The sequence below is a fragment of the Morone saxatilis genome, unplaced genomic scaffold, assembly GCF_004916995.1.
Source record: "Morone saxatilis isolate NCDOM2014 unplaced genomic scaffold, NCSU_SB_2.0 Contig12, whole genome shotgun sequence".
Classification (NCBI taxonomy): Eukaryota; Metazoa; Chordata; class Actinopteri; family Moronidae; genus Morone; species Morone saxatilis.
In genome coordinates this window covers 18,947,740-18,962,270 of record NW_023339674.1, presented here as the reverse complement: position 1 = coordinate 18,962,270, position 14,531 = coordinate 18,947,740, and the positions used below count along the sequence as shown (strand labels likewise).

The 14,531-nt window shown below is 39.1% G+C and overlaps 2 protein-coding genes across 3 annotated transcripts in view; one reads left to right on the top strand and one right to left on the bottom strand.

The window, feature by feature from the left end:
* LOC118322211 (mitochondrial coenzyme A transporter SLC25A42-like) overlaps nucleotides 1-3,068 on the bottom strand; it is a 6,012-nt gene extending 2,944 nt beyond the window's left edge. Inside the window, exons 1-4 of one of the 2 annotated variants that reach the window (XM_035653832.1) lie at nucleotides 2,767-3,068; nucleotides 2,205-2,339; nucleotides 518-629; nucleotides 246-271 (exon numbers count right to left, since the gene is read on the bottom strand). In XM_035653832.1, the coding sequence (XP_035509725.1) occupies nucleotides 246-271; nucleotides 518-629; nucleotides 2,205-2,291 (225 nt within the window). In that variant the 5' untranslated portion in view covers nucleotides 2,292-2,339; nucleotides 2,767-3,068. Of the gene's footprint in view, nucleotides 1-245; nucleotides 272-517; nucleotides 630-2,204; nucleotides 2,340-2,551; nucleotides 2,743-2,766 lie in introns of those variants that run through there. The other variant, XM_035653833.1, reaches the window with a different exon arrangement.
* A 781-nt stretch (nucleotides 3,069-3,849) lies between these two features.
* Nucleotides 3,850-14,405, top strand: LOC118322099 (MAU2 chromatid cohesion factor homolog). The gene is made up of 18 exons (XM_035653681.1): nucleotides 3,850-4,123; nucleotides 4,449-4,532; nucleotides 4,741-4,836; nucleotides 5,071-5,165; nucleotides 6,980-7,007; nucleotides 7,177-7,332; nucleotides 7,496-7,642; nucleotides 9,134-9,224; nucleotides 9,362-9,465; nucleotides 9,642-9,719; nucleotides 10,184-10,249; nucleotides 10,408-10,491; nucleotides 10,940-10,989; nucleotides 11,113-11,190; nucleotides 11,292-11,403; nucleotides 12,572-12,662; nucleotides 12,840-12,967; nucleotides 13,154-14,405. Exons 1-18 carry the CDS (start codon nucleotides 3,890-3,892, stop codon nucleotides 13,226-13,228), a joined length of 1,797 nt encoding a protein of 598 aa, XP_035509574.1. The 5' UTR covers nucleotides 3,850-3,889; the 3' UTR covers nucleotides 13,229-14,405.
* The last annotated feature ends 126 nt before the right edge of the window (nucleotides 14,406-14,531 follow it).

Sequence of the window (14,531 nt, the reverse complement as noted above, 5' to 3'; positions counted from 1 at the left end):
TATTATAAAATAAATAAAAGCTAAAAATATACATATATATATATATATATATATATATATATATATGTTTTTTTTAGCAAATGATAAACGACAATAAATTAATTATCAAAACTGTCACTGATTCATTTTGGGCGTTAATACATTCTTCCTTTTAATGTGGTCCTGGCTGCCATTAGTAGCCACATATTAAATTGGTGAATCTAGAATATTTCAATGACTGATTTTTGACAGAAACATGAACTCACCTTAGCTGAGAATCTCTTTGAGGACACTGTGGAACAAGAGCAGAGACACAGTGAACGTCAGGGTTAAACAACACTCTCTCTGTAGGCTAAACATCTACTAAGAGGATTAGCAATTAGTTAGGAACAGTTACAGTCAGGGAAAACTGTACAAACACTAGTCTTTCTGTGTAGTGTAATACACAGAACAGTATTTAAATCCCTTACATATACAGTAGCATATTTTCTGTCTGTACATTCTCTATTTGGAAAGGAATTATTTTTGTTGTTCTTGCCTTGGAAAATGATCTTGGTCCGATCCAGAGGTGCAATAACTGTTTTGGCTACAGCTCCAGCAAATGCCCCACACAGCAGGGAGTCCAGTGCCGTCCATCTGGGTCTCAAGTCCTGTTTAGACACACAGAACATGTTTGCATTGCGTTACTTCAGGAGACATTTGTCACATTATACTGATACAAACTGACCCTTGAAATAACTCAGGATGTATCTTCAAAGCCTTACACTGGTTTACTTTTTAAAGTATGTACAGAGAAAGTAAGTGTGTAATCATATATCTCTTGTATTATGTGGCTGTTTGATCCTCACAAACATGCTACACAAACGTCATATGGTTATCAGCACAAACATTCCCCATTCCCATATCTATCCCTCAGCATATCTGCACGTGGATTAGTGCTAGAGTGACAAAATCACAGGAGATAACACCGACTGATGCTTCACTGAAGTACAGCTATATGTGTGTGTGTGTGTGGAAATACCAGTTGAACCCAATAAACGATCCCAACTGATAAGAAGAGCATTTGGCCCAAATAGCAAACATGTTTCACAACTTCAACCAGACGAGAGAAGACACGGTTTTGGATTTCACTCACTTACATGAATAATTAAGTTTTGGATTAACTATTAAAGCTAAACATATAGTCAATAAACTTTCCAACCTGGCTACATTCTGTCTGAGGTTAACCATTAGTGGAGAGTAACTGAGTACATGTGTTGACTGCATACTGTATTTAAGAACCAGTTTTGGAGTACTTGTTCTTTCTTGATAGGTTTCCATTTTTAATTTATGAGCGTTTTTAGCTCCATCATTTATCTGATAGCTTTAGTTACATGACTTTGCATGTTCAGATTAATAATACAGAATATAATCAACACAAATTCACAAGCTACCCAGCAGATAAAGTATAAAATAATTCAAATTAGCTCCACCTTTATCAGCTTCAACATTAAAGTCATATACAAATGAACTAATTATAATCCAATAATATAAGATACATTATTCTGAAATGCACCTGCACAATCACTACTTTTGGGTTTTGGTGCTTTAAGTACATTTTGACAGCTTGTAAACAGTATTTCTACATTTTGGTATGGCTGCTTTTACTCTGAATACTTTTCCCACCTCTAATGTCACTATTTTCTATTATTTTAGTTTTATTAAAGAAGAAAGACAATACTTTATAAATATTGTCTTGTATACTGACAACCCCTAACCTACTACGGTAAACATCTGTCGCGATTGTCCTTATGAAATACCACCTACTGTATTGCTTTGTAAACTAAGGCCAGCTTTAGATTAGCCTTCTATTTACAGCAATGCACCAGTAGAGGCATGTCCTTCAAAAGCACGAAGGCTCTATGTCACAACAACAGCTCCAAAACACTGAGCAGAGCCTGAGAGACACACAGTACGGCTTCTTTTACATTTAAAAACAAAGAAACCATACCTCAGGGGGATAATGGAACAATTTCACAAATTATACATTTTATAGGAATGTATGTTATTTTGAAATAAACTTTTTTAAATGCACATACTAAAAAGTGTGTTAATTGTGTTACAGTTTCCAATTTAAACTTCTGTAAACAATCCATTTCCCAGCTGCTCTCATGTCTCATAACAAGTGACACATTTTACTCATCAAGCACAACAAGTGAATGAGTCTTAACACAAACAACACTCACCTTTGCTTGGCTGGGGGGTGGCAGGGCCAGCACAGTGGCCTGGGCCACAGGCAGGCGGTTCTGAGGGTCGCTCACACGGTGGGCCATGAGTGCTCTTCACAGATCACCAAGGCTGTCACTGAGACACTCAGTCCACTGCAGAGAAATGCATGAGAAAAGATTTAAGGGGCCTTTAAAAAGACACTGCGTGTAACAAAACAACAACCTGCTGTGCCGCACTGCCTCAGTATCTGTGCCACAAGGCGGACGTGATTGCACGCACGTCCCTGATCCACACAACAACACAGCCTGGCTTGTAAACAGTGTTGCATTACAAAAGCTCCAATGTTCAATCCATCCATACTTACGTTGCACCACGTACCCGAATCCCCCGTTCGTATGGATCAATCTGGCTCACTTGTCAATTCCCTCAAAACTAATGTCTGCGCACAATAACTTAAAGACCACACCTCAAATAAACAAACTGCGTATCACAGACGCACAGATAATGAATGAACATGCCTATGCATCGATATGGCCTTTAAATCCGGACGTGCAGTGCTTACATGCTGCATTTAGTTACCTTCGTCTAAAAGAACCTCGTGTTTAGTCTTCGTTCAATCAGTCAACAGTCTCTCCGCAGATTCTTGCACACATTTCTTGTTTGCTCGCTGGAGGTGCTCAGTGGCTCTTTTAACTTGCTTCACGCTGCGAGGTGTCTGCGCGTCTTTTCACGTTGTTGACGTTTGCGCAGAGGACTGTGAGAGACAGGTGTCTGCTGCGGCGGACTGTGTTATCTATTTATAGGCGAGGCCGCCTGCGAGCCCGTTCTGCCTCTGTCTGGTTCTGCGCACAAGATTATTTGGGCTTTTCAAGGTCTTAAAGAATCTGGGGCAGTATCTGCCAGTGTTTTGGACTACAATACCCACGAGCGAGTCGCGTTATTTGGATAACATCTCGCGAGTTTATCTACAACATTGGGTTGCCAGGTTTTTGCTGCTATGTCACAAACTGTATTCGTGCCGTTGCCATGATTACATACGTGTTCATGCAGACGGAACAGTTTGAGTTTCAGAGCAGACACAGACAACAACCACAATGCATACAACAAATGTATCAGTATATGTGGATGTTAATCGACTAATCAGTTTATCCCTAGGTAAAGTTATTTATTTCAAGAATGATCCATTACAGGATGTAAGAACACTTCACTGTACATTAACCTTTAAGAAATACTTCTCATGTTATATAGGTGACCCAACTCCACATGGTTAGGTGAAATTCAGCATATATTTACTTTATTTAGTTAGTTAGTTATTTAATTGTGTTTGGCATGTGAAACCTAATTCTGACAGATACACAATGACGTTAATAATGTAAAATTTCTCAATTAAACATGATTAAGTAAGAGTATAATATCTTACAACATGGAAATTATTCAAAGCACCAGTGTCTCATAATAAAATATGAGACAGCATTTATTAGATCAATTGCACAGTGTTCCTTTTATGTTAAATTATTCTAACTGGAACTTTTTTATTAAACCGCGTTAGTCTTAAATTATTAAATGTTTGCTTAAAAGAAAAAACAACAACAAAATAGGTGGATTGGGGCTTTAGACGCTTTGGTTGTGGGTTCCACTGGACCAAACCTGGCAACCCGGGAGTCTGGCCATAGCGCTGAAAAACTTGTTGTTGTCGGGGAAAATGGCGTCAAACGTAGAGGCCCCGGAGCGCTGGTACCTCGCCCTTCTCGGCTTTGCGGAACATTTCCGAACATCCAGTCCGCCCAAAATCCGGCTCTGTGTGCACTGTCTACAGGCAGTGTTTCAGTTTAAGCCCCCGCAGAGGATCGAGGCCCGGACACACCTTCAGCTGGGCTCGGTTCTCTACCACCACACCAAGAACAGCGAGCTGGCCCGCAGCCACCTGGAGAAAGCGGTGAGGGACGTTCGAGCTAGGAAAGAACGGGGATGCGGCGGAGAAGCGGACGGGTGTAGGCCGCAGTCGTCGATAACGGCCAACGCCGGAAATCCTTAAATAGCTGTTTATTCAGGAAGGCTGTATTTGTAAAGAAACTGAAATATAAGATTTGTCCGCCTTCCCCCCCCCCCAATATATATAAAACATTCGTCCCGTGTCGGCCGCTTTCGTTCTTTCTCTTGTGCTAGCTAAATAAGCCGCTGTATGGGATTATTATTTGTTCATAAAGATAGCAAAACAGACAATATGACGCCGCTAACCAGTTGTTCCTTTTGTTTTGCAGTGGTTCATATCTCAACAAGTCCCTCAGTTCGAAGATGTCAAATTTGAAGCTGCCAGCATTTTGTCAGAACTCTTCTGCCAACAGGTAAGCTCATTTTGGGTACATTTAAAGTAACCTTGATTATTATTGTTATGTAGAGGCAACTTTAGCGTAGCTGCATACATTCATCACTTCTTACCACAAAGTGAAATTGACAAGGTGCTAGGAGTTGTTGTGGTGCATGCTGGGTAGGCTGGGAATTGGTATTTATTATTGACTATTGTTTTTTTGTTTTTTTTCATTACATTTTCAGAATTTGGTGGACTCTGCAAAACCCCTTCTGCGCAAGGCCATCCAGATTTCACAACAAACACCATACTGGCACTGCAGATTGCTGTTCCAGTTGGCGGTATGTATCAGTGTCACTGCCCCTGTTGGGGTGATATTGTTTCACGAGTCATTGTCATGTGAAGGTCCAACAGTGTTTGAGCTGAAATGAGAACAAATTCACAACAGCCTTAATACAGGTCTGGTAGTTAATCTGAGTGCAGTTTGCTCACTATGGCACTTTAGTTTTAGCACGATTTTGCCCAAATAGCGAAAGAGTCTCCAGTAACAACAGGAATGTTATCCTCTCTTTCAGCAACTTCATACTCTGGAGAAAGACTTGGTGTCAGCATGTGACCTGCTGGGGGTTGGCGCTGAGTACGCCCGTGTGGTTGGGTCAGAATATACCAGGTAAATGTCACCCAATCCTCTGTTGACTGCAGAGTTAAGGCTTTTAGTAATAATGGCATTTAACACCGCCAACTTCATCAAACATTACTATTGATCGGGGGAGCACAAGAACACAATAGTTTAAGTTAGTACAAGTATGAGTAATTAATCAATTATTATTTATTTACTACTTAATTTAGACCCTCACCGATTCACTTCCCTTCAGTTTGTTTTGTGTCATGTTTGTATGGAGGGGTTGCCATCTTAAAGGGTAACTTTGGTATCAACCACTAATGACTAATGGGGACAGCACATTTTGAATCTGGTCCAGTGTTGAGGAAGAGCTCTGAAGCTTGCAACCATGTAACAGGCTACACGTAATCCATATAGGGAATTGCGCATTGTCAAAATACGTCCATTAAAAGTGCTTGGTTTTGCTACTTACCAGCTCCGATTGTTATTATACGTGTCTGACAACATTGTGATAAGGAAACTACGGATAAATTAAATATTGTTGGTACCTTTCACTGTGAAATCTCCTCTGGGGCATAGCGCCACAGCAGCCACAGGAACACCACCAGTCTCCAGAGCCTCGCAGCCTCGCAGCAGCTGGTTCACCTTCTTCTGCCCGTTGCCCCTCTCTGTTCCTCATCATCTGCTCTTGTAGGAGCACTTCATCCATATATGCATTGAATTTAAAGGCCTCACCCAATAAGCTACATATTCAGCCATGACATTGAAAATCTTTTACATAGCACTAAGCTATGCTTTCTATACTCCAACACAACAAACTCTTCCCAGCTGACACTACAACAAAACACCTCACCTCTCCAGGGATTTCCAAATGAGAATTCTCCTTGAGAGAGACTTGGTGACACAGGGGATCAAGCAAACCTTGCATTTCACTGTAGGGTGGTGTTGTCAGGCACTTACTGTATAATAATGATCTGAGCCTGCCAGTAGAAAAAAGGAGCACCTTTTAATGGATATATTTAGGCGATGAGCAATTTCCCAAAAGGATTGTAACCCGTTTCACAGGCTGTAGCACTCTTACTCGATACTGAACCAAATTCCAAACTTGTTGTCCTCATTAGTCGCTTTGACACAAAAACAAACCAGACTAGTTGGACACTCAGAGAGCGCAGATGTCTGCCAAGGTGCTTTGTCTCTGCAGTGATATTTGAGGTGGCTGTTATGCTTTGTTGTATGTTTAGCACACCATTAACTGTAATTACAGCGGGTTCAGGCATGTGTGACGAATTTAGTTTCCATTTTTCCACAGACACCATTCCATTTAACACTAAAAATAATTCCTACATCCTTCCAACTATTTTCATGAAAATCATCCCAGTAGTTTTTCCACAATCCTGTTGACAGGCAGCAAAACAAACGGCATGTTGCTGACTTCTTGTTCCCAATATTCATCTACAGAAGATTAAGTGCTACAAAATACAGGAAACATCATTTACATTTGTCAGATTATATACACTAAATCAAAGTTTTGTTTAGCTACTTGGCACATTTTATTTTTTCATTTGCATTTTCTTTACATTGTCTAGTTGTTGTGGGTACAGAGAAATCACATAATCTGTACCAAATAAAAGACAAAACACTGTAAAATTCCCATTGCATTGCAAATAATTAAGTTGTTCAACAAGTAAAATGTTGCTCTTGTAAAGCCTTTGAAACAAATGACCCTTCTCTTGTGAGACACATTTCATCACCTCTGAGTAAATTTCACTGTGGTATTCTCCACTGACCCTTGCCACCAATGCAACTGAAACAAAGTGTTTATAAATACTGATTCATTTTGAGAACGTCTTTTTTCTTTCTAGGGCTTTGTTCCTCCTCAGTAAAGGAATGGTGAGTTGCTGCTTTACTTTTACTTCGCTATGTGATTTGTGCTGTTACATCACGACACTACCACTAACAGTAATAGTGGTTATTTTGTAACATTTTAGTTAAAAACAAAAGCAATGAACATCAAATTCTCTCACGTTTTGATTTTCCTGATGTTTTTTTCTTCGTCCAGTTGCTGCTAATGGAGAGGAAGCTTGGGGAGGTGCATCCTCTGCTCACACTGTGCGGAACTATTGTCGAAAACTGGCAGGGAAACCCAATCCAGAAGGAGTCCCTGAGGGTCTTCTTCCTGGTTCTACAGGTTACACACTACCTGGATGCTGGACAGGTAGGAAAACCAGTCTGGAAGGTTTAGATAATTGGGGGTGGAACATGCATGCATATGTTGATTTAATATGGGGATTAGGGATGGTGCATCTGTTTTGATGTCTGGTTGTCTCAAAGTACGTGGAGCAGAGATATGATACATTGTCATGCGCGTGTATCCCCAGGTGAAGAGTGTGAAGCCGTGTCTGAAGCAGCTGCAGCAGTGCATCCAGACCATTTCTACACTCCACGATGATGAGATTCTGCCCAGCAACCCAGCTGACCTCTTCCACTGGCTGCCCAAGGAGCACATGTGTGTCCTTGTCTATTTGGTAATGCCACTTCTCTTTCTTTGCTACATAAAAGCCTCTGAAAGTGATCATCTTCCAAAACCAGGGCAGCCATTACTTCTTCAAAATCTGCAATGTTGTACAGATTAAAAGCAAACTATTCTCTAATTCTCTCTTTTAAATGGGTTTTTAGTTTGATTTAGTGTAGTCCATAAGTGGTTTTAGGTCATGTAATCAAGCACTGCCGTACGACAGGATGAGTGTCCAACTAGTTTTCAGAAAAACATTTCCTGAGCTTGTCAGTAGGGCTGCAGCTATCGAATATTTTGGTAATCGAGTATTCTATCGAATATTCCATCGATTAATCGAGTAATCGGATAAAGACTACTTTTTCTTAATTAAAAGCCCAATATAAATACAATAACAATAACAGACAGATCGACTTATAGATAATCAACCATTTTCTTATTTAAGAAAAATTGACATTTATTGTTAACATATTATTGCAACAGTAGGTTAAACCGTTTCAGTCAAAATTTCCAATATAATAAAAAAATTACTTTCATATGACGGTACGCCCAGCTCATCCTTGCAATGACAGGCAACACCACGATGTTTTCCTTAATTTTTTAATTTAAAATAATCCACACCTTCGACATCTTCTGTCCTTTCTATTATACTATTGGCTTGCGCGTGTTGCTCATTTCCGCTGTCTTCACTGTCTTTCGTGTCCTGGACACCCGGCAGCATCATTCATTCAACCAAACTGAGTAACACCACTTTCATTCTCAGTAGAACGGCGTTGCAAGGATGGGGAAAAGTAATTAATTAGATTACTCCTTTACTGAAAAAATACGCCGTTATACTTAAACGCAGTTATCCCAACACTGTAGGGGACGCATAGCCTGTACATAAAGCACGTTGTGTCACCCCTGAAAAGAATCCGTGCGAAACGTGAGCTTTAAATTTAATTAAACGAGGCTTCGAGGCAGAGGAAATTCCTCGATCATTTTTTGTAATCGAGTTACTCTAGGAATCGTTGCAGCCCTACTTTTCAGCTTGCCTTTGGAACTTGTAAAATGAAAATGGTATCATATATATTTGATACTTTGTTGGTCTTCTGTTGTGCTTATATCATCTTATAGGATGCACACTATTCTGGTGTCAAGCCTGTACCAGATGGGAGATGTTAGATGTAATTTGAGGCTTTTGACCGTGGAAATAATAGTCACAATTGTTTTGAAAGGAGAGCACAAAGACGAGACCTTTTTGCTGTTTTTTTCATAATTTGGTTATTATTCTTTTAGGTAGCTTGTAAGATTGATATGATAACTGTATTAATAAACTAATGAAAACCAATAATAAAGCCTTACTAGATGACAGTTGGTGAAGCTTTTTGTATTATCCCCATGGATAACTCGATACAGCTGCAGTGTTTCAGATTCAGTTACTGTGGATCTTAGTTTCTTTTTAACATGCTCTTTATTAGGACTAGGCAGTGTTTAATGTGTACTCTTTCTTCTTATTTCACAGGTGACAGTCATGCACTCCATGCAAGCAGGCTATTTGGAGAAAGCCCAGAAGTACACAGACAAGGCCCTAATGCAACTAGAGAAACTAAAAAGTAAGTACTCAACTTGTTACAGCAAGTATTTAATCACAAATAACCATAGAATGGCGAGCTGTGTTATTTTGAACTGTAATTTATTTTCTACACCACTTGTTTGTGTACGCGTTTTAATATTTATCTCCCCATTTCAGTGTTGGACTGCAGCCCCATCCTCTCTACCTTTCAAGTCATTCTACTGGAGCACATCATCATGTGTAGACTTGTCACGGGCCACAAGGCCACTGCATTACAAGAGGTACATTGTTTCTGTGTCCGAGGTCATTTCTTGAGTTTTGTTGTATTTAATATTTGGCAGAGTGGAAAAGAGTCGACAGTGCCCTTTAGACTTTGATTTTGTTGCATGTCACAGAAACTATTTTGCATACTTGACCTTGTGAAAGTGAACACTGACTCTATGTTTTGTCAATTCAGATCTCACAGGTGTGTCAGCTGTGCCAACAGTCCCCCAGGTTATTCACCAATCACGCTGCTCAGCTTCACACGCTATTAGTGAGTATTTTCAACCTAAACCCTCATTAACTTTTGTGTGTACAACCGTTTGGGCCTGAGAGTGATCCAGGATACAGCTGCAAGCCAAGACAAGTTTCAGAACATGCTCACAAAGTTAGATTAAACTAAAGTGACTGTTTACCTGTGGAATCTACTGAAAACATCAAGTTAATACTTAATTTTCAGCTGTTTCACGTTTTTCAAGTTAAAAGAAATTGTTTGGAATTTGTGCGATCACATTTACATTTAAGGATTTATCGTTACAAAATATACCTCCGTATTTAAAATCCTGTTACCTTAAAATAGCCTGAAATAAAACACCAAAACACACTGCCATGAGTAATAAAGCAGTTTTACATTCCAAAATATTCTTAAGTAACCAAATGTTCCCTGTTTTGATGATACATTTAATAAATTTGAACCGTAATAGTCAATCTCTTCTTATTGCTCTTTTCATACCCCAGGGTCTGTATTGTATCTCTGTGAACTGTATGGATAATGCAGAGGCACAGTTTACCACAGCCTTGCGGGTGAGTACATGGTGATTTTGTTGCCTTTCCTCAGATACTGTCACCAATATCTTCCTCTGTCCTCTCTTTTTCTCTCCTTTTCTTTTCTCTTCTTCTCTGCTACAGCTGCTCTCTCTCCTCCTCTCTCACACTCACATGTCCGTGTTGTTGTATTTCAGCTCACCACACACCAGGAACTGTGGACATACATTGTAACCAACTTGGCCAGTGTCTACATAAGGGAAGGAAACAGACACCAGGAGGTCAGTTAAGTAATGAACTAATAAAGGGGCCTCCTCTTTAAATCACAAGAGAGTAATGCAAGGGACCACTTCTAAAGTAAGCCATGTTTGTGGTTTATCCTGATCAATACATTGCTTATGGCTTATCACAGATATAATAATGTTGGTGTATATAGAGGAACAAGAAATGACTGCATTAATTTAGAAAGTGTTGTAGTTACATAGTTTGTCCACCAGAGAGTGCTGACAAGTTACTTTTACAACTGTAAAATGTCCCAGTCAGTACTTTGATAATCAAATTTTAACTTAACTTACAAAGTTTTTAAATTCCTATCCTCTTCTAAGAAGTCTGTGGATTGAATTTATATTTGATGAAAGCACTGTTATTTTAAAATAAATTAAACATGAGTACAGACAATCCTGTAACTAACAGGCACACTTTTAAACCTAAATTTGATTTCTTTTACAGCTGTACAGCCTCCTAGAGAGAATAAACCCAGACCATAACTTCCCAGTAAGGTAAGAGCCATATGACATTGTACAGTTTGTGTGTGTATATAACACAGGAGAGTACATTAAAGCAATGCATTTTATTGAAACTGGTTCAGTTTGTTAAATATGCAAACATTATCTTTGATTCAGCTCCCATTGCCTCCGTGCTGCAGCCTTCTACATCAGGGGACTCCTGTCCTTCTTCCAAGGACGCTACAACGAGGCCAAGTACGACAAATCTTGAATAGTTTTGTGCAAACACACCCACAGATCCACCTTTTATTATTCATGTTATACATGTTGTACATATATATATTGTTGTGTTGCAGACGTTTCCTCAGGGAAACCCTGAAGATGTCTAATGCTGAGGATCTGAACAGACTGACTGCCTGCTCCCTGGTTTTGCTGGGCCACATCTTCTATGTACTGGGCAACCACAGAGTAAGACTAAATATAAGACAAATGTGCAAAGTGTTTGCACAAAAGCTGGCTTGATTCTCATCTTACACTCTTTGGAATTGCATTTGGGTTGAACAACAGGTGTTCGAGCAACTAGGTCACCAGAACAGAACATTTTTGTTTAATCTTTTATAACTGAATCAGGATCAGAAGAAAATGTAGTAATTTATCCAATCTGTTCTTGTTCATCCCCTTGATGTTCTATAAGCCGCTCAGACTTCATTTATAAAACCATTTATACATTTTGCACAAAACAAGAACACTTTGTACGCTATTAAAATCCTGATTTATAAAGCTCTCTACACACCATTTTTCTTTTTTATAACGAATTTATCTTGATTTATCTTGTTATCTTGACAAGATTTTTCCGCATCCAGGCCTCATGTCCTGTCTTGTCATCTCCTACAATTAACCTCATATGGTTAATGAAGTGTCTGTTTCTGAATACAGATATGCACATAAATCAGCTTATTTAGGCTGAGATTGAGGCCAGATGAACTTTAGACTCATTATTGTTGTGGCAAAAACAAAAATAAGTGGCACCAGAGAATGAAGCCAACTCAGTAAAGCTGAATCATCTAGAAATTAGGAATTGTCCTTCGTTAATGGTGTTTCACAGAAGGAGGTGCACCGCAGGTAAATGGACCTTTTCATTCCTGTGCTCACGTAAGATGACAAAGCAAAAAAAAAAAAACAAGTTGTATGAAGACACAAGGTGTAGATCATCTGACAAAGAAAGATTGTGAAATACTATAGAAATATGTAAAATATAATGATTTGTCAACACCTTTATATGGTCTGCTCCAGTTTAACAGTTTAAATCCTCCTCTCTTACTGACCAGAGTAGCCACAACAACTGTAAACTTCAGTTCCTTTTGCTGTAATAACTAAGTTGAGCCTTCAGTTTTATTCAATTTGTTGACACAGATGAAGTAATGTGAGGGTTAATAATGTGTGTAGATTGTTTATTATTAATTGGGACGGACAAACTAAAGTCTTATGTCCATTAATTATCCAAAAAAACTACTACTTTTCTATAGGATGTAATGGCATGCACGTATTTCAAAACCCTGATGTTTTTAAATGAGAATCATTGTTGACGGTCTTCCACCCATTTTGTTGTCTAAAAAGTTGCCCTTTTCTCGTTTAGGAAAGCAACAACATGGTTGTACCTGCCATGCAGCTGGCCAGCAAGATCCCTGACATGTCTGTTCAGCTCTGGTCTTCAGCATTGTTGAAAGGTACGTAATGACCTTTCCCATATCTCATCAAAACATAGACTATCTTAGATTTGTTACTTGTTAACACATTAAATGAAAGCTCTGGCTTCGCTGACATTCTTACTGTGAGAATACTTGCCTTTCTTGAGAAACGAGCTGTGGTTGAAGGAAGATTGTGACCATGTGTTGTGCTTTCAGACTTGAACAAGGCCCTTGGGAACACTATGGATGCTCACGAAGCAGCCCAGATGCATCAGAACTTTTCCCAGCAGCTGCTGCAGGACCACATCGCTGCCTGCAGCCTCCCTGAGCATAACCTCATCAGTGTATGTGAAACAGATGCATGGTTCTTAAAGTTTACATTTCACCATCCCCCTCCTCTCCTCCTCGTTGTCACTTTTCACTCAAGCGCCGTATTGGAGTTTCATATTTATATTTTATCTGGTGTATCTATCGTCTGTGTCTATGTTTTGTAGTACTGAGATTACAGTGTTTCTCTGTCTGTCTTTCAGTGGACTGATGGCCCTCCCCCTGTCCAGATCCAAGCCCAGAACGGCCCAACCACCAGCCTTGCAAGCCTGCTATGAGAAACCACCTGTCTGACTGGCATATGACGGTAGCTGGTACACAAGCAAGAGATTAATGCCTAACAACCTGCTATCAGACCATTGTAGCTGAGATTTGAGAGGATTTTAAAAGGTCACAGAGTTTTGGCTTTCACTTTATTTGCTTCTCAAGATTGCTTCCTGATTGTCTGCGATCACATTTTTAATTGCTGTAAATCAATTACTACTGTCATACATGTATTTCACACTCTTTGATGGCATGGACGCTCACAGGGCATAAAGGCAGGGTCGGGCTCTTGATTAGCGTAGCGAAGGACACATAGCGGCGTATGAAAGGGATTCTCTGCCTCAGATATGGGGAACCCTTCTCTACGTTTGCCAGGTTTCTTTTCCATTTATTGGAAAAACAAGAGGGTAGATAGGGGGGCAGTAAAGAAATGTAGAGGAAATTAATTTATTCATGTTGATATTTTTGTAACTGTTGGTAAATATTTTACATCTGGCCTTTTTTTTTGTATGGATCCTTTTTTTGTTTTGTTTTTTTTTTGTTTTTTTTTTGTTCATGCATGGACGTTACTGATGTGGACTCCCTGTACACTAGTTTCTGACCTGGGTTGCTAACAATAAATTCTTGGTAGATATTTTTTGCACAAAATCCATATTAGAAAGAATAGAGACACCTTGTAATATATTTTCACACAGTAATCATTTCAAAAGTTTCATTATACAAATTGGCAGTGTACTTTGTATTGGGGCCGTGCAGAATCCGCTGTGTACGGTTCCTTTATGGACCAGAATATGCCTCTGTTGGGTCTGTTAATGAGCAAATCATTGTTTAGACTTCGGGAGCTTACAGTAATCTTCATCAGATATTCTAAAGGTGAATTTATTTTATTGTTATATTTTAATTTCTCTTGATAGTTCTACTAAATGGTTTCTTTACAGTAAGTTTGTATAGATTTGCCACTCGTTGAACCTTTATTGTACAGTGACATTTTATAAAGTCAATTTAGTAAAGTGTGATATGTATTTTTAGCTATCCTATGTAGAAATCTCAATGCTTGGTATTTAAGGCACTCTGTAAGGACACAGTTTAAACTTGAGTACTAGCCATATTCTATCCAATGCCTATGTTTTTAATGCTTACATTGTTTTCAATAATTTTCCAATAAAAATACGATTGAAATTTTGTAATTTACTGATCAGTTTGTAGTTATTATTCTATTTGATGAGTTTGTGTTATTTTGGGTTTACTGGGCACATGATTGTTTAATAATCATGTTTAGTTAAACCAACCTGGGTCACTCATAGATCACTAGCTGAA

What these genes read in the sequence shown, in the direction of transcription:
- LOC118322099 (XM_035653681.1), top strand. Translation starts at nt 3,890, where the DNA reads ATGGCGTCAAACGTAGAGGCCCCGGAGCGCTGGTACCTCGCCCTTCTC. An exon ending in AGGCCACTGCATTACAAGAG is followed by an intron (nt 9,466 to 9,641) that starts GTACATTGTTTC and finishes TTGTCAATTCAG; the next exon opens with ATCTCACAGGTGTGTCAGCT. An exon ending in AAGGAAACAGACACCAGGAG is followed by an intron (nt 10,492 to 10,939) that starts GTCAGTTAAGTA and finishes TTTCTTTTACAG; the next exon opens with CTGTACAGCCTCCTAGAGAG.